Source organism: Ranitomeya imitator, chromosome 5, assembly GCF_032444005.1.
Source record: "Ranitomeya imitator isolate aRanImi1 chromosome 5, aRanImi1.pri, whole genome shotgun sequence".
Lineage (NCBI taxonomy): Eukaryota > Metazoa > Chordata > Amphibia > Anura > Dendrobatidae > Ranitomeya > Ranitomeya imitator.
The window spans coordinates 438,410,545-438,435,440 of record NC_091286.1 but is presented as its reverse complement, the minus strand read 5'-3'; the positions used below and the strand labels follow the sequence as shown (position 1 = coordinate 438,435,440).

Below are 24,896 nucleotides of genomic sequence, written 5' to 3'. Positions count from 1 at the left end.
GGTCACAGGTGTGGATGTTACCTTTAGTAGCCAGTCAAACCCATTTGTGTCAACTTTTGTGCATGTTATCAGGCCAAAATCACCAGGGTATGTGAACTTTTTATTAGGGTCATTTGGATGTTTTAGGTTGTCATTATGATGTGCGCCTTCCCCCGGCATCGCACATTCAACTTATCAGCACCATACGTGCCAATATAGTTGAAAGCAGTGATTGAGGGAAAGCATCAGATGATTCTCCTTCTCCCATCATTCCCCTCTGTTTGTGACTCAGCGGGCACGCAATGACGTCACTTTATTGTGCCAGCAGTGGAGCTGATGAGAACGGATCAGAGCCTGGAGCAGCGCGAGGAAAGAGGAGGAGAGTATTGTATCTGTGTATGCATTATACTGTGTGTGTATGCATGTGTACCTGTAGGGACTACATTATACTGTGTGTGTATGCATGTGCATGCATTCTACTGTCTGCACATGTATGTGTATGCATTATACTGTGTGTAGTGGGGCTGCATTATACTGTGTGTGCATGTGTATATGCATATATGTGTATGCATTATACTGTGTGTGTGTATGTATGTGTATGCATTATACTGTGTGTGTGGGGGGCTGCACTATACTATACTGTGGGGGGCTGCATTACACGTCTGTGTATGCATGTGTATATACCATATTTTCTGGTGTATAAGACGACTGGGCGTATAAGACGACCCCCAACTTTTCAGCTAGTGTGTAGGTGATCCCCGATCCCAGCCGCCCCCCAGGGGATCACCTACACACTAGCTGCTTCTATTGGTAAGATATGCTGCACTTATCCTTAAATTATTGTTTGGGCTCAGTGCTTCTATACTGATGATTGTATATGCACTTGCACCTTATTAGGAGATTTTTTTGTCAGATAAGAATATCGCTGTTAAGGCCCCGTCACACTTAGCGACGCTAAAGCGATCCCGACAACGATACGGCCTGTCAGGGATCGTTGCTGCGTCGCTATGTGGTCGCTGGTGAGATATCAAACAGTGAGATCTCCCCAACGACGCAGCAGCGATGCGGCGACCTGTAGCGACCTGTACAACGATGTCACATGGCAGCTATTTCATGACGATTCAGACCTCAATGAGGGACGTCCTGTCAACGAGGTCGTTGGTAAGGTGTCAAACACAGCGATGTGTGCTACCCAGCGGGACCTCAACGATCAAAAAAAGGTCCAGGCCATTCCGACACGACCAGCGATCTCACAGCAGGGGCCTGGTCGCTGCTACGTGTCACACATAGCGAGATCGCTACTGAGGTCGCTGTTGCGTCACAAAACTTGTGACTCAGCAGCGATCTCGCTAGCGCTCTCGCTATGTGTGACGGGGGCTTTAAGCCTCTTATACAACTGCCTGTCTTAGACGATTGTTTGGATATTATACCAGGCTACTTAGCTGGGGTTAATTGATACTTCAATCAGATAGTGCTGCTTTTTAGTACCTCAGGTTTTTGTTGTGTAGGTTTACCTGGTCCCTTTATTTGGTGTCCAGTTGGTTTTAGATGTTTCTATCTTGTGTATTTGTACAATAAACTTGTTTCATTTGTATTATACTCAGTTTTCTGGTTTTTGTGTACCAGTGTTTCTGTTTATTCTAAGAATTTAGAGGGTGCAGAGAACCACATATACGACAGCAGCGTCTCAATATTGGGGTATCAGCAGGATAAGGAGTTTGTGCACTTTGGGAATAGATGGTGACAGTTCTGAAAATATGTGACGTGAAATGTGTCTTTGTTGTACTGTAATCTCTGCAGCCGAGTCCTGGATGGAAAAAATTGTCATGCAGTCTGGGCCAGATGGAAAAGACGGGAAAAGGGAACGATTCCATCAGAAAGAACGTCAGCTGTAAGTCACCATATATAACCATACTGTAATCACTTATATGTTCCATAGGACTGGTATCTACCACTGACCTTATGGTGATAATATTAATGCTGGTCTTTTTAGGCTGCCGTCACACTAGCAGTATTTGCTCAGTATTTTACATCAGTATTTGTAAGCCAAAACCAGGAGTGGAACAATTAGAGGAAAAGTATAATAGAAACATACGCACCACTTATTATTATTATTATTTATTGTTATAGCGCCATTTATTCCATGGCGCTTTTCATGTGAGGAGGGGTATACATAGTGAAAAAAGTACAATAATCTTAAACAATACAAGTCATAACTGGTACAAGAGGAGTGAGGACCCTGCCCGCGAAGGCTCACAATCTACACTTCTGCATTTATCACCCACTCCTGGTTTTGGCTTACAAATGCTGATTTAAAATACTGCCCACATACTGCTAGTGTGACAGCAGCCTTATAGAGATTATTTTCAGTAACAGGGAGGTCATCTGCTGAGGTTCTCCTACATCCACTATTAGGGTGCGTCGCCCAGTTGTAATAATTAAGGTTACCTGGTTAGGGGCCCAAGTTTTGCCACCCCTGAACCAAAACCCTAGCTACATCTCTTGAGGGGGCTGCAGTATACTCTATCAAGGACCATGGGGAGTGCGTTATACTTTATGTACTATATGGGACCTGCATTAAACTGTATCGAGGACTATCTATCCTCATCATTCTTCCTCAGCAGGTGTAAAGAAACCTGGGAAGAAGCGTCGAACGACTTTAATATTGTCGATCACACTCATTTAATGGCCCGAACTCAGCACATGTAAATACAACCAAAATGTTCCTGTATAATGGTGCTATATGTTATCATTTGGGGCCCCACTTTAAACTTTTGCCAGGGCCCCACTAAAACCAGCTCTGCACATCTCCTATTACTTTCACAATAAAAGTGCTTTTGAAAACAATTTCATCGACATCAACAGATCTACAGTAACATCCAATATCATTTTCTATGATACCTGGATACGTTTTTGCTCACTCTTTTTCAGTGCTTATACAGCAGCCACTTTATTTTTCTATTCTATACCAGTGATAATACTCATATTGCTCCTTGTCACTTGGATCTACAATCTAAATTCTTGATATATATTGAAATGAGAAAGCAGAGAATTTAAACATTAATACATTTTTACTGTAACATAAAATCCTAATAAATCATTTGAAAGAAATGTTTGTGCCCAATATAAAAAGATCCAATAAGAGTCTGTAGGCAAATCTGGAGGCTGTACTTTCAGGAGACAAAAGTTTTGCAGTGAAAAGTTTCCAGATCAGATCAGAGTCCTACTGGTACACAAAGGAATGGCAGCAAATCATGCAGTGCTTAATGAGGGAGAGGAGAATGAAATGGTGAGTGCTGATGGGGCAAATATAAGAACTGATAAAGGTCTGTCATCTGCAAATGAATGTAATCAGTATATAATCAGGCATTATATACTGCATATACTGTGTGATATGTGTAATAGTGCATGAAAAGAGTTAACAGCTTGTTTGATTATTGTTCTTAAGGTAGTGATCCTTATTTATTTTGGTTTATATTAATAGCTGGCTGCAATGTATATTGATGGATACGGCACTAATAAATATCTAGCCCATGTGTAGCATTTGTCATTTCTGCTTTACCTGATTTGCTGCACATCTATTTGCACTACTATATAATTCATACAGTTATTATTCTATTTGAAATTGTCCTTTGACTTACAAAAGCTAAGGTGCAACTCTGAATATAAAGTGACAGCACCGTAGTGGAGGTAGAGTTAGATTATATATATGTATATATATATATATATATATATATATATATATATATATATATATATATATATATATATAGCAAAAATTAAGAGACCACTGCCCAGTTTTCTAAAAATCACAATCTCTACAGGCATTCCATTCCAGTGTCCGCTGAATTCCAACCAGAGTACACCTCATTCTACTTAATGTGCTTCTGATTAGGTGATCACCTGAACCAAATCTTATTTAAGGAGGGAAAGCATAAAAAACACTGCTGTGGTCGTTAAAGTACTATTGCAATAGGAAAAGCTGGATGGCAAAACAAGTGCTAGGAATAGCCCAAAAGTAATTTGCATGAAAAAAAATAACTTTTAACCATTTCAAAGGAGTTGAAGAGAAAAGGCCATTCAAAAATTTGGGGGAGATTCACAAGTGGACTGCTGTTGGAGTCTTAAGGTACCTTCACACTGAGTGACTTTAGAACGATAACGATAGAGATCCGTGACGTTGCAGCATCCTGGATAGCGATATCATTGGGTTTGACACGCAGCAGCGATCAGGATCCTGCTGTGAGATCGCTGGTTGGAGCTAGAAGGCCAGAACTTTATTTTGTCGCTGGATCACCCGCTGACATCGCTGAATCGGCGTGTGTGACGCCGATCCAGCGATGTCTTCACTAGTAACCAGGGTAAACATCGGGTTACTAAGCGCAGGGCCGCGCTTAGTAAACCGATATTTACCCTGGTTACCATTGTAAATGTAAAAAAAAAAAAAACACTACATACTTACATTCCGGTGTCTGTCGCGTCCCCTGGCGTTCTGCTTCCCTGCACTGTGTCAGTGCCGGCTGGCCGTAAAGCAGAGCACAGCGGTGACGTCACCGCTCTGCTTTACGGCCGGCGCTTACACAGTGCAGGGAAGGGACGCGACAGACACCGTAATGTAAGTATGTAGTGTTTGTTTTTTTTTACATTTACAATGGTAACCAGGGTAAACATCAGGTCACTAAGCGCGGCCCTGCGCTTAGTAACCCGATGTTTACCCTGGTTACCCGGGGACTTCGGCATCGTTGGTCGCTGGAGAGCTGTCTGTGTGACAGCTCTCCAGCGACCACACAACGACGAAACAGCGACGCTGCAGCGATCGGCATCGTTGCCTATATCGCTGCAGCGTCGCTTAATGTGACGGTACCTTTAGCTATAAGAACCAACACAAAGACACATACCCAGGACATGAGCTACAAGTGTCGCATTCCTTGTGTCAAGCCACTCATGACCAATAGACAAACGTCAGAAGCATTTTACCTGGGCCAAGGAGAAAAAGAACTGGACTGTTGTGAAGTGGTCCAAGGTGTTTTTTTCAGAAGAAAGTACATTTTTCATTTCATTAGGAAATCAAGGTCCCAGAGTCTGGAGGAAGAGTGAAGAGGCACACAATCCAAGCTGGTTGAGGTTTAGTGTGAAGCTTCCACAATCAGTGATGGTTTGGAGAGCCATGTCATCTGCTGGTGTAGGCCCGCTGTGAGTTATCAAGACCAAAGTTAGCGCACCCGCATACCAGTAAATTTTAGAGCACTTCATGCTTCCCTCTGCTGACAAGCATTTTGTAGATGTAAATTTAATTCTCCAGCAGGTCTTGTCACCTGTCCACACTGCCAAAAGTACCAATACCAGGTTTAAAAACAACAGTATTACTGTGCGTGATTGGCCAGCAAACTTGCCTGACCTTAACCCCAGATAGAAACTATGGGGTGTTGTCAAGAGTAAGATGAGAGATACCAGACTCAACAATGCAGACTAGATGAAAGCTGCTATCAAAGCAACCTAGGCAGGGATGGGCTAACCCCAACTGTAAAGTTCGTGACATGATCCTGAACACGGGTTTCCATGTGAAACCCGTATTACAGCTAGGGTCCAGTTCAGGTCCAGGGCGACTGTAAAAGAAAACATAAAATAATCATAAACATTATAAATATTACACTTACCTGTACAGCGAAGCGAACTCCCGTCCCGCTGTCTCCAGCCACATCTGCTTTCGGGGCTGCTCATTACCTTCTGGTGGTATTCACTGCACTCGGCAGTCTTCGGCCTTTTCCAGCAGTGATCATGTGGTGACGTCACACGGATGCAGCCGGGAGACAGCAGGACGGGAGAACGCGTCGCTGGACAGGTAAGTATAATTATAATGTTTAATATTATTTTTATGTTTTCTTTGACAGCCCCCCTCACCCCATCCCATATCTGTAAAGTCCAAGTTCTGGGTTCTGACTCAAGTTTGCATCATCTCTGGCCCCGAACTTTACAGAAAAATTTGGCCGAACCCGCCGATCCCAAAAATCGCGGGGTTCGCCCATCACAAGTCACAGGCTGATTGCCTCCATGCCATGCCGCGTTGATGCAGAAGTATTGAGTGTATTTACTGAACATAAATTTCAGTAGGCCAACATTTCTGATTTTAAAATCAGTTTTCAAGCAGGTGTTATGAAGTATACTAATTTACTGAGATAATGACTTTCGGGTTTTCATTGGCTGTAAGCCATAATTATCGTCATTGACATAAATAAACACTTAAAATAGATCACTCTGTTTGTAATGACTCTATAGAACATATGAGATTCACTTTTTGTTTTGAAGAACTGAAATACATTAACGTTTTGATGATATTCTAACTTTGTGAGAAGCAGATATATATATATATATATATATATATATACATACAGTGCTCAAAAGAATAAAGGGAACACTTAAACAACAGTATCTAACTCCAAGTATATCAAACTTCTGTGAAATCAAACTGTCCACTTAGGAAGCAACCCTGATTGACAATCAATTTCACATGCTGTTGTAAAATGGAATAATCAACAGATGGAAATTATTGGCAACTATCAAGACACTCTCAATAAAGGAGTGGTTCTGCATGTGGAGACCACAGACCACATCTCAGTACCAATGCTTTCTGGCTGATGTTCTGGTCATTTTTGAATGTTGGTTGTGCTTTCACACTCATGGTAGCAAAAGGCAGACTCTACAACCCACACAAGTGGCTCAGGTAGTGCAGCTCATCCAGGCACTTCAATGCGAGCTGTGGCAAGAAGGTTTGCTGTGTCTGTCAGCATAGTGCCCAGAGGCTGGAGGCGCTACCAGGAGATAGGCCAGTACACCAGGAGATGTGGAGGGGGCCATAGGAGGGCAACAACCCAGCAGCAAGACCACTACCTCTGTTTTGTGCAAGGAGGAAAAGGAGGAGCACTGCCAAAGCCCTGCAAAATGACCTCCAGCAGGCCACAAATGTGCATGTGTTTGCACAAACGATTAGAAACCGACTCCTTGAGGATGGTCTGAGTGCCCGACATCCACAGATAGGAGTTGTGCTCACAGCCCAACACTATGCAGGACGCTTGACATTTGCCACAGAACACCAGGATTGGCAAATTAGCAACTGGCACTCTGTGCTCTTCACAGATGAAAGCAGGTTCACACTGAGCACATGTAACAGATGTGATAGAGTATGGAGATGCTGTGGAGAGCGATCTGTTACCTGCAACATCCTTCAGCATGACCGGTTTGGCAGTGGGTCAGTAATGGTGTGGGGTGGCATTTCTTTGGAGGGCCACACAGCCCTCCATGTGCTTGCCAGAGGTAGCCTGACTGCTATTAGGTACCGAGATGAGATCCTCAGACCCCTTGTGAGACCATATGCTGGTGCGGTTTGCCTTGGCTTCCTCCTAATGCCGGACAATGTCAGACCTCATGTGGTTAGAGTGTGTCAGCAGTTCCTGCAAGATGAAGGCATTGAAGCTATGAACTAGCCCGCCCTTTCCACAGACCTGAATCCGATTGAGCACATCTGAGACATCATGTCTCGCTTCATCCTACAACGTCATCTTACACCACAGATTGTCCAGGAGTTGGTTGATGCTTTAGTCCAGGACTGGGAGGAGATCCCTTAAGAGACCATTTGCCGCCTCATCAGTAGCATGCCCAGGCATTGTAGGGAGGTAACACAGGCACGTGATGGCCACACACAATACTGAGCATCTTTTCCTTGTCATGAGTAGTGTTGAGCATTCCGATACCGCAAGTATCGGGTATCGGCCGATATTTGCGGTATCGGAATTCCAAAACCGAGTTCCGATACTTTCAGTATATCAGATACTGGAATCGGAAGTTCCCATAATGCTAGGTCTCGGTATTATTTAATTCAGCCAATGAGGAATGATTAGAAGTGTGGGCACATCCTGCTCTGCATGATAGGCATGTAACTACTGGCATGGATGTGATTGGCTGCTGAAATGACGTCACGATGCCCTATAAACTCGCCACCACCATTTTGGGTTCACTCTGCTGTGAATTCAGTTAGGGACAGGACGCTGTGTTCTGGCTGAGGGCCAGTTTTGAGAAAGAGATTTGCTTCATTGTGCTTTACCCAGGCTAATTTAGCAACCGCTGTGGGAGAACCTTGCTTTTGCCTTGCAGCACTGTTCACAGCTGTCTGCAAGGTCTCTGTGTGTGTGAGTGCAGCTCACTCAGTAGTCTGTCCGCAGCCACAGCCGGTTGTGGTCAGCTCAGGGTGCGTCACTGCCTCATACTGCTCAATCCATTGTCCTTTAATGCAATTAGTGCAGCCTGCTGCACATTTTTTCAAATTTATCCTATTAGTGGGTTTCCATCCGTATCCTGCTAGATTGTGGAAAAACACTATATAGGATTAGATAGAGGAGCTTTTCTTGGCCTTGCAGTGCCGTTCTCGGCTGTCTGCACCGTCTGTGTGTGAGTGCAGCTCACTCTGTAGTCTGTTCTGCTGCCACAGCCGGTGGTAGTCAGCTCAGGGTGTGTCACTGCCTCATACTGCTGAATCCATTGTCCTTTATTGCAATTAGTGCAGCCTGCTGCACATTTTTTCATATTTATCCTATTAGTGTCTTTCCATACGTATCCCGCTAGATTGTGGAAAAACACTATATAGGATTAGATAGAGGAGCTTTTCTTGGTCTTGCAGCTTTTTCCAGAATTAGACGGACCTGCTAGAATGCATGAGAATGTGTGTTGCAGACGTATATCCATCGCAGTACTCGGCTAATAGCCAAAAGGCAAGGTGGTGAAATCGTCTATTAGTCGCCGATTTGTGTAAACGTACTTTTGTGTTTTGCGTAATGACCTTGTTTCAATCTCCCAGTACTTTTTATTTCTCACAAGGGACGGCTGCTGTACGGCAATACGTTTCACGTTTCTGAGTTTCTGTGTCAGAATTACGCGAGTAGTCCAGAACTAGATCTTTTAGACTGTTGAAATTGATAGATTGAGAGTTACCGACATTTAGTGTTATCCCCTTAACTTTTAAAATAGTTTTACATGACTGCTCGATGGCTGGGCAGCACTTGAATGGGGTATTTCACGCTGGTTCGCTGACACAGGGTTTCCCGCGCCTTGCACCACACAGATCGGTGATACCGGGGGGTGTTCTAACAGGTCCATTAGCCGGCTGTATTGCCACCCACACTGGTGACACGTCATTCTCGGAGAGCTGTAGCGGCTGTAGAGGTGCTGGTGGTTTTTCTCTCATGACTTTGCGTTTAGCTGCAGGAAAGATTATACATGTGTCAGATATGTGCGAGACCACCGCCTGTCGCTGCGCTTAGCTGCTGGAAAGATTATACATGTGTCAGATATGTGCGAGACCACCGCCTGTCGCTGCGCTTAGCTGCTGGAAAGATTATACATGTGTCAGATATGTGTGGGACCAGGATCTCATTGGAGAAGTACGTGTATCATTGATTGTACAGAGACTATGCATGTGTATAACAATATACACTTAGGGGCTAGCGATGAGGGGTGGACGATTGCCATGGTGGCTTCTGGAGCTTCTGTGAGGTTCTCCATTAGCAGCGGTATATTCTCTGTTGTGTATACAATTCTCCTAGGCTTCACTTTACAAGCTATAAATAAAGATATAGGCCTTAGTAGAGGCGAGTGGGATTTTCTCAGAGCGGTTGTGCAAAAACACGTTTTCATGCAATTGCTACCTTTTCCTTTCTTTCTCGCAGTCCCTCGTGGGTTTTTAGGGCCTCTAGTAACCCGGTTGTTTCTCGGTGTGGGGATCTGGTACAGCAGGTCTTCAGCGGCTGTCTGATTGTGTTCCGAGGTATTTGGTTCTGGAATCAGGTCGACATCTGTAAAGAATGAATATATATTTACACGTCTAAATGCATGTACTTAAAAGATATATATATATATATATATATATATATATATATACACACACACACACACACACACACAGACACACAACGCACCTAAAATGTCTTGCACCTAATCCCATCCCGCGGCTCCCGCTTCATTAGTGTTACTATACTCAGCTCCAGGTGTATCAACACTCCAGAGCAGACTGTTAAAACTTCATCGGGGATGGCCCTCATAAGTACATCTTAAGCAAGAAAGAATAAAACATCAGAAAATAATATACAAAACAGCCCTTAATTAGAATTGCACACTAACAGCTGTATTTATATAAAGCTTGAAACATACCTAATGTCGAATCCTCAATTGCAGTCATGGCCAAAAGTATTGACACCCCTGCAATTCTGTCAGATAATACTCAGTTTCTTCCTGAAAATGATTGCAAAAACAAATTATTTGGTATTATTATCTTCATTTAATTTGTCTTAAATGAAAAAACACAAAAGAGAATGAAGCAAAAAGCAAAACATTGATCATTTCACACAAAACTCCAAAAATGGGCCAGACAAAAGTATTGGCACCCTCAGCCTAATACTTGCTTGCACAACCTTTAGCCAAAATAACTGCGACCAACCGCTTCCAGTAACCATCAATGAGTTTCTTACAATGCTTTGCTGGAATTTTAGACCATTCTTCTTTGGCAAACTGCTCCAGGTCCCTGATATTTGAAGGGTGCCATCTCCAAACTGCCGTTTTTAGATCTCTCCACAGGTGTTCTATGGGATTCAGGTCTGGACTCATTGCTGGCCACGATAGAAGTCTCCAGTGCTTTCTCTCAAACCATTTTCTAGTGCTTTTTGAAGTGTGTTGTGAGTCATTGTCCTGCTGGAAGACCCATGACCTCTGAGAGAGATCCAGCTTTCTCACACTGGGCCCTACATTATGCTGCAAAATTTGTTGGTAGTCTTCAGACTTCATAATGCCATGCACACGATCAAGCAGTCCAGTGCCAGAGGCAGCAAAGCAACCCCAAAACCTCAGGGAACCTCCGCCATGTTTGACTGTAGGGACTGTATTCTTTTCTTTGAATGCCTCTTTTTTTCTCCTGTAAACTCTATAATGATGCCTTTGCCCAAAACTCTGCTTTTGCATCATCTGACCAGAGAACATTCTTCCAAAAAGTTTTAGGCTTTTTCAGGTAAGTTTTGGCAAACTCCAGCCTGTTTTTTTATGTCTCGGGGTAAGAAGTGGGGTCTTCCTTGGTCTCCTACCATTCAGTGAGGTGCGCTTTGGCTGAGTGACCCCCCCTTTGGTTGACAAACATGACCGCAGGTAAAACAATTATGATTATATGATCGCATGTGAAGCCTTTGCTAACCATATGGCAAATGACAATGAGATTAGCTCCTATACGTAGCAAGGGGCATGCTGCATATGTGTTTATTAGATCCTGCACTACAGCCGTATCATTGGCTTGGTCCATATAGCGTTAAGCATATGTAGTTATATCAGTTGTGTTCTACAGACAGTCACCTAGTGGGGAGTTACTTTAGTCTCTGGCTCTGTGATGACTCCATATTTATGATTGTATCTCACCATGTTATTGTATGTGTAATGTTGGTTTTTACATTTTTGTAATTAATAAATAGACTGTTTTTATGCTTATTTGTTTGTGATCCAGTCTCTTCATGCTTCTCTCTTGGCGCCCATTAATTTATTGATGGAGTGATCTTATAAATACTAAGAGGATATTTGTATTGGCTCCTACCACACAGTCCCTTTTCATTCAGATGCCGACGGATAGTACGGGTTGACACTGTTGTACCCTCGGACTGCAGGGCAGCTTGAACTTGTTTGGATGTTATTGGGGGTTCTTTATCCAACATCTGCACAATCTTGCGTTCAAATCTCTTGCCAATTTTTCTTTTCCGTCCACATCTAGGGAGGTTAGCCACAGTGCCATGGGCTTTAAACTTCTTGATGACACTGTGCACGGTAGACACAGGAACAATCAGGTCTTTGGAGATGGACTTGTAGCTTTGAGATTGCTCATGCTTCCTCACAATTTGGTTTCTCAAGTCCTCAGCCAGTTCTTTGGTCTTCTTTATTTTCTCTATGCTCAATGTAGTACACACAAAGACACAGGACAGAGGTTGAGTCAACTTTAATCCATGTCAACTGGCTGCAAGTGTGATTTAGTTATTGCCAACACCTGTTAGATGCCACAGGTAAGTTACAAGTGCTGTTAATTACACAAATTAGAGAAGCATCACATGATTTTTCGAACAGTGCCAATACTTTTGTCCACCCCCTTTTTTATATTTGGTGTGGAATTAGATCCAATTTGGCTTTAGGACAATTATTTTTGTGTTTTTTTCATTTAAAACAAATTAAATGAAGATAATAATACCAAATAATTTGTGTTTGCAATCATTTTCCGGAAGAAAATGAGTATTATCTGACAGAATTGCAAGGGTGTCAATACTTGGGATCCCATTTAAATAAATAATTTGTGTAAATTTTCTGTGATATCTATATTAATTCTGTGCCACAGACAAATACGTTTTTTATAGTAAGCGAAGTAAATTTGTGCCTACTGCATAAATATGACTATGTTTAGCAAAACATGTGTAATACAGATAAGTCTTTCTATATAAATACGGGTTATACTGTAAAACAATATTATACAGCACAACTAAATTTGCGCCTACTGTATAAATATGGCTATGTTAAGCAAAATATATGTAATAAGTCTTTATACACGGATAAATACCTCAAGCGGTGAATACGCTAGTTAGGATGTATTAACAGCTATTAACTATTGTATTACACACATTATGTCATAATAAATATACGGTTAAATTATTAAAACAAATAATGCCGCTAACCATCAATATAATACTAAATTGCTAAAACAAATAACAACTTTAACTATGGTTTTAGCTATGCATAGTTAAATATAATTAAGCATTTGCGAATAATAACATAAAATAGAATAATGCGGGGTCTGTATATACACTGTATATACACTGTGTTCCAAATTGTTATGCACAAAGAGTTTAGGAGTGATAAGGTTAGAATTTTTTTGTTTGTCATTTAAACTCATTGATGGTGATGTGTGTCAGGGCTCTTTATATCACTGAAAGCAATTGCAGATACCTATGCAAATTAGTTTGGCAGGTGTGTCCAAATAAGGGCAAGACTACTTAAGAAGGCTGTTCCACATTTTTGGCCAAAATGGGAAAGAAAAAGGATGTGTCGGCTGCTGAGTAGCAACAAATTGTGGAGTATTTAGGTCAAGGCATGACTACAATCAACATTGCCAAGACACTTCATCGTGATCATCGCACAATCAAGAAGTGTGTAGCTGATTCCCAGCACACACATGTGCGTGCTGATAAGGAAAAATTCAGGACTTTTTCCAACAGGCAATTGCGTAAGGTTAAAAGAGCAGCTGCAAAAATGCCGTGTCATAGCAGCAGACAAGTTTTTGAAGCTGCTGGTGCCTCCAACGTCCCCAGAACAACAAGAAGCAGGGTCCTTCAGAGGTTTGCAGCTGTGCGTAAGCCATCCTGTCGACCACCTCTATCCACTGCACACAAGCAGAAATGGCTCCAGTGGGCCAAACGATACATGAAGACTGACTTCCAAACTGTTTTGTTCACTGATGAGTGCCGTGCAATTCTCAATGGTCCAGATGGATGGAGCGGAGGATGGCTGGTTGATGGACACCCCATGAAAACATGGCTAAGGCACCAACAAGGAGGAGGTGGAGTAATATTTTGGGCTGGAATCATGGGGAGAGAGATTGTCGGCCCCTTTATGATCCCTGAAGGGGGAAAGATGAACTCCATAATCTATGTGGAGTTTCTAAAGCAACACTTCCTGCCATGGTTCAAGAGGAAGAACCGTGCTTTCCGCAGCAAGATCATTTTCATGCATGATAATGCACCATCTCATGCTGCAAAAAACACATCTACATCTCTGGCTGCTATGGGCATAAAAGAGGGCAAACTTATGGTGTGGCCACCATCTTCCCCTGACCTCAACCCCATTGAGAACCTCTGGAGCATCATCAAAAGGAGTGTCTATGATGGCGGGAGGCAGTTCACATCTAAGCAACAGCTCTGGGAGGGTATTCTGTCCACATGCAAAACAATTGAAGCAGAAACCATCCAAAAACTGACAAATTCAATGGACAAGAGAGTTCAGAAGCTTCTTTCGAACAAGGGGTCCTATGTGCAAATGTAAAATCACCTAGAATAAAGTTTTCACTTGAAAACTGTTTGATTTCATTTTGTAATAAGCTGATAATGCTTATAACTTCACAATTGACCATTTTTTTTGTTCAAAATTAAATAAAAAAAGGTTGAAAACTCTGCTGTGCATAATAATTTGGAACATGCATTTTGAGTGTTTATTTTTTTTTAAAAGATACTGTTTTCATAGGCAGTTTGTTAAAAAAACATTGCAATTATACTAGAATAGTAGATGACTGGAAAATAACAATGACTGCAATAAAGATAGGAAATTTAGAGAAAATATGAGGAAACATTATTTGCATAATAATTTGGAACACAGTGTACTTACATTTAGAATAGCTCTGAGATTAGTCTGGACTGGCTTGGGTAGCTGTTAGGGTTGAGCGAAACGGATCGGCCAATTTCATAAGTCGCCGACTTTCGGCAATGATGGGTTTCATGAAACCCGACCTGATCCCAGTGTGGGATCGGCCATGCGGTACGCGATCTTCGCGCTAAAGTCGCGTTTCATATGACGCGTTCAGCGCCATTTCTCAGCCAATGAAGGTGGACGCAGAGTGTGGGCAGCGTGATGACATAGGTCTCAGTCCCCACCATCTTAGAGAAGGGCATTACAGCGATTTGCTTGCTTTCTGCGGCGTCACAGGGGCTATAAAGGGGCGTGCACGCCGACCACCATCTTACTTCTGCCGATATGAGCATAGGGAGAGGTTGCTGTAGCTTCATCTGAAGCAGGGATATTGCTAGGAAGGAAAGCTAAACCCCCAAACCACTTGTGCTGCAGCGATTTCCACTGTCCAACACCACCTTTTCTTTGCAGGGAAAGTGGAGGCTAGATTTCTGTGCATCAGCTCTGTAGCTTATAAGGCTCCCTGATAGCTGCATTGCTGTTTGTACGCCGCTGTGCAAACCAACTGCTTTTTTCAAAGCAAAAATCCTGTTGCTCCTTCTTTTCTGCACAGATCTCTTGATTCTTGTCCTCACTCTTGTGTGCAGCAGTCCTTTTTATTGCTGCCATACTTGTCCTTTGATCATTGTAGGGAGATTGAAATTCTACTACAGCCCTTGTACTTTTTTTATATATCTGCCAACCACTTTCTGCCACTCAAACTGTGTAGTGTAATACAGTGTTAGGGCTAGCGGAACGCACCGAGTAAATAGAGATGTTTATTGATATTGGTGCGTTCGCAGCCCGGGGTCCACCGTGCAGGAGTACCTGCTGCTAGCAAACGGCGGAGCTATATGGCGGTATAGACTAACTCAGTTAATTCACTGAGTAGCCGTGAAAGGAAAGCACTGTGCCCTGTTAGACTCCACAGGGGCACAGGCTAACTGCCCAAACAGAGAGCAGTCAGTGGTCACACAAACACACAAAACTCCTCGCCGGAGGAGCCAGCATTCTAGGGGCTTATTTCAGCCGGGTCCCTGAATACACTCAGACTCAATCTCCTTGCCGGAGGAGCCAGCATTCTAGGGGCTTATTTCAGCCGGGTCCCTGACCACACTGGCGCAAAGCACATAACATAAGACAATACTAGCGCATGGCCGTGCGGTCATGCGCAGTTTATATAGTTGCAGCACAGGAAGCTGCTACTGAAGTTTTTGCCCTTTCAGGACCTTCCAGAAGGACCAGTGGAAAGTGCTGCAGTACCTGAGCATGTTTTGCCCTTTCAGGACCTTCCAGAAGGACCAATGGAATGTACTGCAGCACCTGAGCATGTGACCGAACATGTGGCCCTCGACCTCCAATGGGAGACCCTGCCCTGGGCATGCTCAGTGTGAGTAAACAAGGACTTAGTCCCAGAGAGGCTCGCTCGCCGCAGATCAGTGCAGGGTACCATAGGAAAGCCAGAAAAGGCAGTAATGACCCTATGCACCGAATCAGCCCCAGCAAGACGCTGGGAGCGACGTCTCCGCTGAGCAGAGCCCACTGCGGCCGATACCGAATGGGAGACCGCAGCAGACACGGATCGAGATTCCCCCTGTGCAGCAGAGGAAACTCGACTCCTAACATTACCCCCCCCTCCTAGGGCCCCCCCCTCCTTGAGCCTCACTATGCTCAAAAGCTGTGATAAGCAGCGGAGCCCGAATGTGCTCCACAGGCTCCCAGGTTCTATCCTCTGGGCCGTGACCCTTTCAGTCCACCAGATAAAATTTCTTGCCACGTACCACCTTGCACCCCACAATAGCATTCACCTCAAACTCATCCGTGGATGAACCCGATGTCCCAGCAGATGACTCGGAAAACCGGGACAAATGAACGGGCTTTAGGAGGGAAACGTGGAAAGTATCGGTGATACCAAGGCGTGGAGGAATAGCCAAACGGTAGACCACAGGGTTGACCTGTTCCAGAACCTTAAACGGGCCAATGTAGCGAGGAGCAAAGTTAGTGGACTCAACTCGCAGCCTGATGTTACGGGCGGAGAGCCACACTAAGTCGCCAGGAGCAAAGACCGGAGCGGGGCGCCGGTGTGTATCAGCCGAAACCCTCATTCTCTCTTTGGAGGCCCGGATGGCATCCTGTGTGCGGTCCCAGATGTCACGTGCCTCCACCGCCCAGTCTGCCACCCTAGAATCGGTGGATGACACGGGCATGGGCACAGGGACACGCGGATGCTGGCCGTAATTAAGGAGAAAAGGAGTTTGACCAGTGGAATCGGCTACGGCGTTGTTCAGGGCAAATTCCGCCCAAGGTAGCAAAGATGCCCAGTCATCCTGCCTAGCAGAGACGAAATGTCGCAAATATGTCACCAGAGTCTGGTTGGTTCTCTCCACCAACCCATTCGTCTCTGGATGGTATGCAGAGGAGAGGTTTAACTCTATGCTGAGTAAACGGCAGAGCTCTCTCCAAAACCGAGATGCGAACTGGGGACCCCGATCGCTGACAATCTTATCAGGCATACCATGCAATCGGAAAACGTGTTTAATGAACAACACCGCCAAGGCCCGTGCTGAGGGTAACCGAGGAAGTGGCACCAAATGCACCATCTTGGAGAAATGGTCGGTGACAACCCAAATAATGGAGCAGCCACGCGACTTGGGTAGACCCACCACAAAGTCCATCCCGACCATCTCCCAAGGCCTGTCTGCCACCGGTAGAGGGTAAAGCAACCCAGCAGGCCGTTGCCGAGGAGACCGATTCTGGGCGCAAGAAACGCACGCCTGAATATAGTCCTTGACATCTCGGGCCATATGCGGCCACCAGTATGTTCTCGCCAGAAGCTCGGATGTCCTCTTGGTCCCAAAATGCCCACCCACTCTGGAGGAGTGAGCCCAAGAGAGAACCTCCGGTCGCAAGTTAGCTTGTACGAAAGTCTTGCCCGGGGGCACAGACTCTAGCGAAACCGGAGCTACAGTTCTCAGGCTCTCAGAAGGGACAATAAGCCGAGGCTCCTCCTCCTCCGATGACACCACGGAGCGGGAGAGAGCGTCAGCACGAACGTTCTTCTCCCCGGAGAGGAAATGGAGAGTAAAATGGAACCGGGAGAAGAACAGGGACCATCTAGCCTGGCGAGAATTCAGCTGCTGGGCCGTTTGCAGATACACCAAGTTCTTGTGGTCAGTGAAGACTTGGAAGGGAAAGCGAGCTCCCTCCAAGAGATGTCTCCACTCCGAAAAAGCCAACTTCATGGCCAGCAACTCCCTGTCCCCGATGGAATAATTCCTCTCCGCTGGTGTGAAGGTCTTGGAGAAGAAGAAGCAAGGATGCTTCCGACCTTGAGCATCCTTTTGGAAAAGGACTGCTCCAGCACCAACGGATGAGGCATCCACCTCCAAGATAAATGGCTTATCAACATCGGGGAGATGTAGGATGGGAGCGCTAGCGAAGTGTGACTTGATCGAGAGAAAGGCTTTGGAGACCTCCTCTGACCACAACTTGGGATTTGCTCCCTTCTTGGTGAGGGCAACCAAGGGAGCTACCAAAGTTGAGAAGTGTGGAATGAACTGGCGATAGTAATTAATGAACCCCATAAAGCGCTGCACCGCTTTAAGAGAATGTGGTTCCTGCCAGTCCATTACAGCCTGTAGCTTGGCAGGATCCATAGCCAAACCCTGGGCAGAGATGATATGACCAAGGAAAGGCAAGGACTCCTGCTCAAACACACACTTCTCCAACTTGGCATAGAGGGAGTTTGCCCGTAAGAGGTCGAAGACTTTGCGAACATCTCTCCGATGGGAGTCAATATCTGGAGAGAAGATGAGAATATCATCCAGATAGACTACGACCAAGGTGGTGAGCATATCCCGGAAGATGTCGTTCACAAAGTCTTGGAAAATGGCTGGGGCATTACAGAGCCCGAAGGGCATCACCAGATATTCATAGTGCCCATCCCTGGTGTTAAAAGCCGTCTTCCATTCATCCCCCTCACGGATGCGAATCAGGTTGTAAGCACCCCGCAGATCTAACTTTGTAAATACCCCCGCTCCCCGTAGCCTATCAAACAGCTCAGATATCAGGGGTAGTGGGTACTTGTTCTTAACAGTGATGGCGTTAAGACCCCTGTAGTCTATGCATGGACGTAAGTCTCCAGTCTTCTTCTGTACGAAGAAGAACCCTGCCCCTGCCGGTGACACTGACTTCCTAATGAATCCTCATGCCAGATTCTCTTGGTTGTACTGGGACATTGCCTCCGTCTCCGGGAGAGATAACGGATAGACTCGACCCCGGGGAAGCTCAGCACCAGGCAAGAGGTCAATAGGACAGTCATAGGGGCGGTGAGGCGGAAGGGTCTCCGCAGCTCTTTTGGAGAACACGTCTGCATAGGGCCAATAGTGCTTGGGGAGAGAGGAAAGATCTGCGGGTACCTGTGTAGTAGCAACCTGAACGCACTCCCTCAGACATCTACCCTCGCAGGATTTACTCCATCCCAAAATTCTCCCAGAGGACCACTCAATATGAGGAGAATGGTAGCGAAGCCATGGTATCCCCAACAGGACCTCATCAATTCCCTCAGGAATGACTAATAGGAAGATTATCTCCTGATGTGATGGAGACACAGATAGCGTGAAAGGAATGGTTTGGTGGGTAATCTGTGAAGGTAGTGTTGACCCATTTACCACTCGAACGGTTACTGGCTTGGCGAGCATCACCAAGGGTATTGCGTGACGCTGGGCAAAAGCGGAAGACATAAAGTTACCCTCTGCCCCAGAATCCACGCATACCTCGACCATAAGAGTGGATGGGCCTATGGTAATTGTCCCCTTGAAGGACAACTTTGAGGCAAACGTCGCCGTGTCTAGTGTACCTCCTCCAACTGCCACTAGACGCTGACGTTTCCCCGACCGCTGAGGACCCTTGGAGGCAAGGTGTCCTGACTGCTGGCAAACATGACGGACCTTATGTGCACGGGCAGACTGAGACTTGGATCCTGCTCGTGTCACCTCTAAGGCCTCATGTGACTCGGATGCCTGGACTGGAGATTCCAAAGGTTTGGCGAAGGTGGGAGCCAGCCGAAACCTCTGCCTACACTGGGCTCGCTCCAACCTCCGCTCGTTAAAACGGAGGTCAATACGAGTAGAGACAGTTATTAACTCCTCCAGTGTGGCAGGAATCTCCCTGGTGGCCAGAGCGTCCTTAATGTGGTCAGCCAGGCCCCTCCAAAATATGGGGATAAGGGCTTTATCCGACCACTCCAGCTCGCAAGCTAAAGTACGGAAGCGGATGGAGAAATGGCTGACCAAGGACTCACCCTGAGTTAATGCCAGTAGTTGGAGCGCTGTGTCATGGGTGACTTGAGGTCCTAAAAAGACCTTTTTCAGAGTGCTCAGGAACAACGGAGCACTCTGCACCACATGATCACCATGCTCCCACAGCGGCGTAGCCCACTCCAACGCCCTGTCCGACAAAAGAGACACAATAAATCCCACCTTAGCCCGCTCTGTAGGAAAACGTGCAGCCAGGAGCTCGAGGTGAATAGAGCACTGACTCACGAATCCCCTACAAGTTTTGCTATTTCCAGAAAATTTTTCTGGCAGCGGGAGGCGAGATAACGTCGGAACAGTGGTGGCAGTGGACAAGGTTGCTGCAGCCACGCTAGCAGCCTGTACAGCAACTGCGGTAACATCCACAGCTGAGGTTGAGCTCTCGAGAGCCGCCAACCTACCCTCCAGCTGCTGGATATACCGCAAAGATTGCTGAATGTCCACCATTTACTAGCCAGACCCTGGCGCTAGTATTCTGTTAGGGCTAGCGGAACGCACCGAGTAAATAGAGATGTTTATTGATATTGGTGCGTTCGCAGCCCGGGGTCCACCGTGCAGGAGTACCTGCTGCTAGCAAACGGCGGAGCTATATGGCGGTATAGACTAACTCAGTTAATTCACTGAGTAGCCGTGAAAGGAAAGCACTGTGCCCTGTTAGACTCCACAGGGGCACAGGCTAACTGCCCAAACAGAGAGCAGTCAGTGGTCACACAAACACACAAAACTCCTCGCCGGAGGAGCCAGCATTCTAGGGGCTTATTTCAGCCGGGTCCCTGAATACACTCAGACTCAATCTCCTCGCCGGAGGAGCCAGCATTCTAGGGGCTTATTTCAGCCGGGTCCCTGACCACACTGGCGCAAAGCACATAACATAAGACAATACTAGCGCATGGCCGTGCGGTCATGCACAGTTTATATAGTTGCAGCACAGGAAGCTGCTACTGAAGTTTTTGCCCTTTCAGGACCTTCCAGAAGGACCAATGGAAAGTGCTGCAGTACCTGAGCATGTGACCGAACATGTGGCCCTCGACCTCCAATGGGAGACCCTGCCCTGGGCATGCTCAGTGTGAGTAAACAAGGACTTAGTCCCAGAGAGGCTCGCTCGCCGCAGATCAGTGCAGGGTACCATAGGAAAGCCAGAAAAGGCAGTAGTGACCCTATGCACCGAATCAGCCCCAGCAAGACGCTGGGAGTGACGTCTCCGCTGAGCAGAGCCCACTGCGGCCGATACCAAATGGGAGACCGCAGCAGTCACGGATCGAGATTCCCCCTGTGCAGCAGAGGAAACTCGACTCCTAACATACAGTGGGCCTGATTTTTTCCTGCATTCTCCCACACATAAAACAGGGAGATTTATATTGCCACTAAGTGCATCTGCATCAGTCCTGTTTGTGGCATATCTGTCATCCACTTTCTGCCACTCAGACTGTGTAGTGTAATACAGTGGGCCTGATTTTTTCCTGCATTCTCCTACACTTAAAAAAGGGAGATTTATATAGCAACTAAGTGCATCTGGGTGAGTCCTGTTTGTGGCATATCTGTCAGCCACTTTCTGACACAGAAACTGTGTAGTGTAATACAGTGGGCCTGATTTTCCCAGCAGTCTCACACACCTAAAAAGGGAGATTTAAACTCATAACAAGTTTACGTACACCTTCTAACTGGTTTTACAGTACCATATAACGTTTGTTAGTTTGGCTACATTTTTCCAAGAATGAGGAAGTCTGGTGGAAGAGGTTGTGGCCGTGGGAGGTCATTGCCAGCTGGTAATGATGGTAGTGGTGGTGGAGCATCAGGTGGTCGTGGGAAAAGCAATATAGCACCTAAGTCTCGAGTTGAGCCAGCGTCATCGTCTGGCTACACAAGTCCTCAAACGCTCCCTTTTCTGGGAGTAGGAAAATCACTTTTAAAGCCAGAGCAGCAGGAACAAGTTTTGGCTTTCCTTGCTGACTCTGCCTCTAGCTCTTTCGCCTCCTCTTCGGAAAGTGCAAAATTTAAAAGCAGCGCGTCGTTAGTGGATGCTCCCGGTCAGGAACAAGTCGCTTCCTTGTGTCCTTCACCCAGAACAACAGAGAAGGATGCATCAGGTGACATAACAGGTTACTCTATGGAGCTCTTTACCCATACTGTGCCTGGGTTAGAAAGGGAAATTGTTAACAGGCCATGCCCATTACAAGATGAATCGGACATGGAGTGCACAGATGCACAGCCACAACTAGATTATTATGCTGATCCATTGACTCAGATCACAACATTGCCCTTGCAGTGTACTGAGCCAGAATATAACCCTGATGAGACTATGGTGCCCCGTCCCTAACGCTATACCACCGGCTTACACGGTGACACAGAGGAAGGTGTACAGGACATAGAAGAGGAGGTGATAGATGACCCAGTTGTTGACCCCGATTGGCAGCCATTGGGGGAACAGGGTGCCGCTGGCAGTAGCTCTGAAGCGGAGGATGAGGAGCCGCAGCAGGCATCAACATCGCAACAGCTTTCATCTGGCAGGCCCGTATTTGGCCAAAAACGTGTGGCAAAACCAGAAACAGTTGTAGGACAGCGTGGCCATCCGGTTACAGTCGCTCAGTGTGCAATGCCTGAAAAGGTATTCGAGAGCAGGAAGAGTGAAGTCTGGCAATTTTTTAACCAAGATCCGAATGATCGGTGCAAAGTGATCTGTAAGAAATGCTCAAGGACCTGTAGCAGAGGTCAGAATGTCAAAAATTTAAATACAAGTTGCATGCGTAGACATTTTACCACCATGCACTTGCAAGCCTGGACTAACTACCAAACGTCCCTTAAAGTTGTTGCACCTGCTCACAATGAAGCTAGTCAGCAACGCTACATTCCTTCCCTCACTGTAAGCCCACCATTTACGACACCACCTGCAGCAAATGTGGAGGTATCGTCGCAAGGCCAAAGCAGTCAGAGAATCACCAGGTTCTTGGTAGGAAACACTGTATGTAAGCCAACAGCAAGAATACCATCACCAACCCTCTCTCAGTCTGCCATGTCCACCACCACCCCCGCTAGTTCCACCATATGCAGCTCTCCAGTCCAGCTCACACTACAAGAGACTCTCCTTAGGAAAAGGATGTACTCATCCTCGCATCCGCGTACACAGGGTTTGAACGCCCACATTGCTAGACTAATCTCGTTAGAGATGATGCCCTACCGGTTGGTTGAAAGCAAAGCTTTCAAAGCCCTGATGGCCTACGTAGTACCAAGCTATGACCTACCCAGTCGACACTTCTTTGGGAGGAAAGCCATCCCAGCCCTCCACCAGCATGTCAAAGACCGCATTGTCCATGCACTCAGGCAATCAGTCAGTAGAAAGGTGCACCTCACAACAGATGCAGGGACCAATAGTCATGGCCAGGGACGTTATGTGTCTATCACGGCGCACTGGGTTAATGTGGTGGATGCAGGGTACACAGGGGACAGCCATAGTGGCACAGTTCTGCCTAGCTCACGGTCTAGGAAACAGTTGGCTGTAGGCATTTGCCCCTCGTCCTCCTCCTCCAGAAGCGAAAGCTCATCCACAGAGCGCAGTCACACGACCACTCCATCCGCAGCTGCCAGTGTTGCAACCGTGGTGTCCCATTATGGAACAGCTTGTGGGAAGCGTCAGCAGTGTGTGTTGGAAATGAAGTGTTTGGGTGACAACAGACACATCGCGGAAGTTTTGTCCGACTTCTTGCAGCAAGAAACTAAGTCATGGCTGGGCAGTGTACATCTTGAGGCAGACAAGGTAGTCAGTGATAATGGAAGGAATTTTATGGCTGCCATAGCCCTTTCACAACTGAAACACATTCCTTGCCTGGCTCACACCTTGAACCTGGTGGTGCAGTGCTTCCTGAAAAGTTATCCGGGGTTACCCGCCCTGCTCCTGAAGGTGCGAAGACTTTGCTTGTACATCCGCCTTTCGCCCGTACACTCCAGCCGTATGCAGAACCATCAGCGATCTTTGAATCTTCCCCAGCACCACCAAATAATCGACGTTGCAACAAGGTGGAACTCCACACTGCACATGCTTCAGAGGCTGTGCGAACAGAGGTGTGCTGTTATGTATTTGTGGGAGGATACACATACATGGGCAGGCAGTTGGATGGCAGACATGGAGTTGTCAGGTGTGCAGTGGTCGAAGCTACAAGATCTGTGTCAAGTCCTTCAGTGTTTTGAGGAATGCACACGCCTGGTTAGTGCAGACGACGCCATCATAAGCATGAGCATCCCCCTAATGCGTCTGGTGATGCAAAGTTTGACGCACATAAAGGAGGGTAACCTTGATGACAGCCAGCCACTGTCTGCTCAGGGAAGTCCCTGGATGAGGTGGCGGACGAAGAGGAGGAGGACAAGGAGGATGATGGGGATGAATATTTATGGGAGGAGGAAGCTTCTCAGGGGGCAATAGAAACTGTTGGCGTTGCAAGGTCAGGTACAGGGCTTTTGAGGGAGACAAGTGATGTTGATTTGCCAGAAAGTGCTCCTCAACCCAGCACAAGCAGTGAATTGACACCTGGAACATTTGCCCACATGGCGGAATATGCCTTGCGTATCCTAAAAAGGGACCCCCGCATTATAAAAATGATGACCGATGACGATTACTGGTTGGCCTGCCTCCTAGATCCACGCTATAAAGGGAAATTGCAAAATATCATGCCACATGAGAACCTTGAGCAAATATTGGCTACCAAACAAGCAACTCTTGTAGACCATATGGTGCAGGCATTCCCAGCACACAGCGGCGGTGATGGTTCTCACACGAGCTGCAGGAGGCAACATGGCAGAGGTGTTAGAGGTGCACAAATCAGAAGTGGCGTTGGACAGAGGGGTTTTATGACCAGGTTGTAGAGTGATTTCGCAATGACCGCAGACACGACAGGAACTGCAGCATCAATTCAAAGTGACAGGGGGACAACATTTGTCCAGTATGGTTACTATTTTTCCTCCCTTATTGATATTCTCCATCACAAGTCATTCCCATTTGATTACTGGGCATCCAAAATAGACACCTGGCCTGAATAGGCAGAATATGCATTGCAGGAGCTTGCTTGCCCAGCAGCTAGTGTGCTATCAGAAAGTGTATTCAGTGCTGCTGGG

At 46.2% G+C, this 24,896-nt stretch overlaps 1 protein-coding gene across 3 annotated transcripts in view; it reads left to right on the top strand.

Moving 5' to 3' along the window:
* Positions 1–3,151: 3,151 nt before the first annotated feature.
* Positions 3,152–24,896, top strand: part of LOC138638118 (probable cation-transporting ATPase 13A4) — a 900,755-nt gene continuing 879,010 nt past the window's right edge. For all 3 annotated transcript variants that reach the window (XM_069727142.1, XM_069727140.1, XM_069727141.1), the window contains exon 1: positions 3,152–3,268. In XM_069727142.1, the coding sequence (XP_069583243.1) occupies positions 3,221–3,268 (48 nt within the window). In that variant the 5' untranslated portion in view covers positions 3,152–3,220. The remainder of the gene's footprint in view (positions 3,269–24,896) is intronic.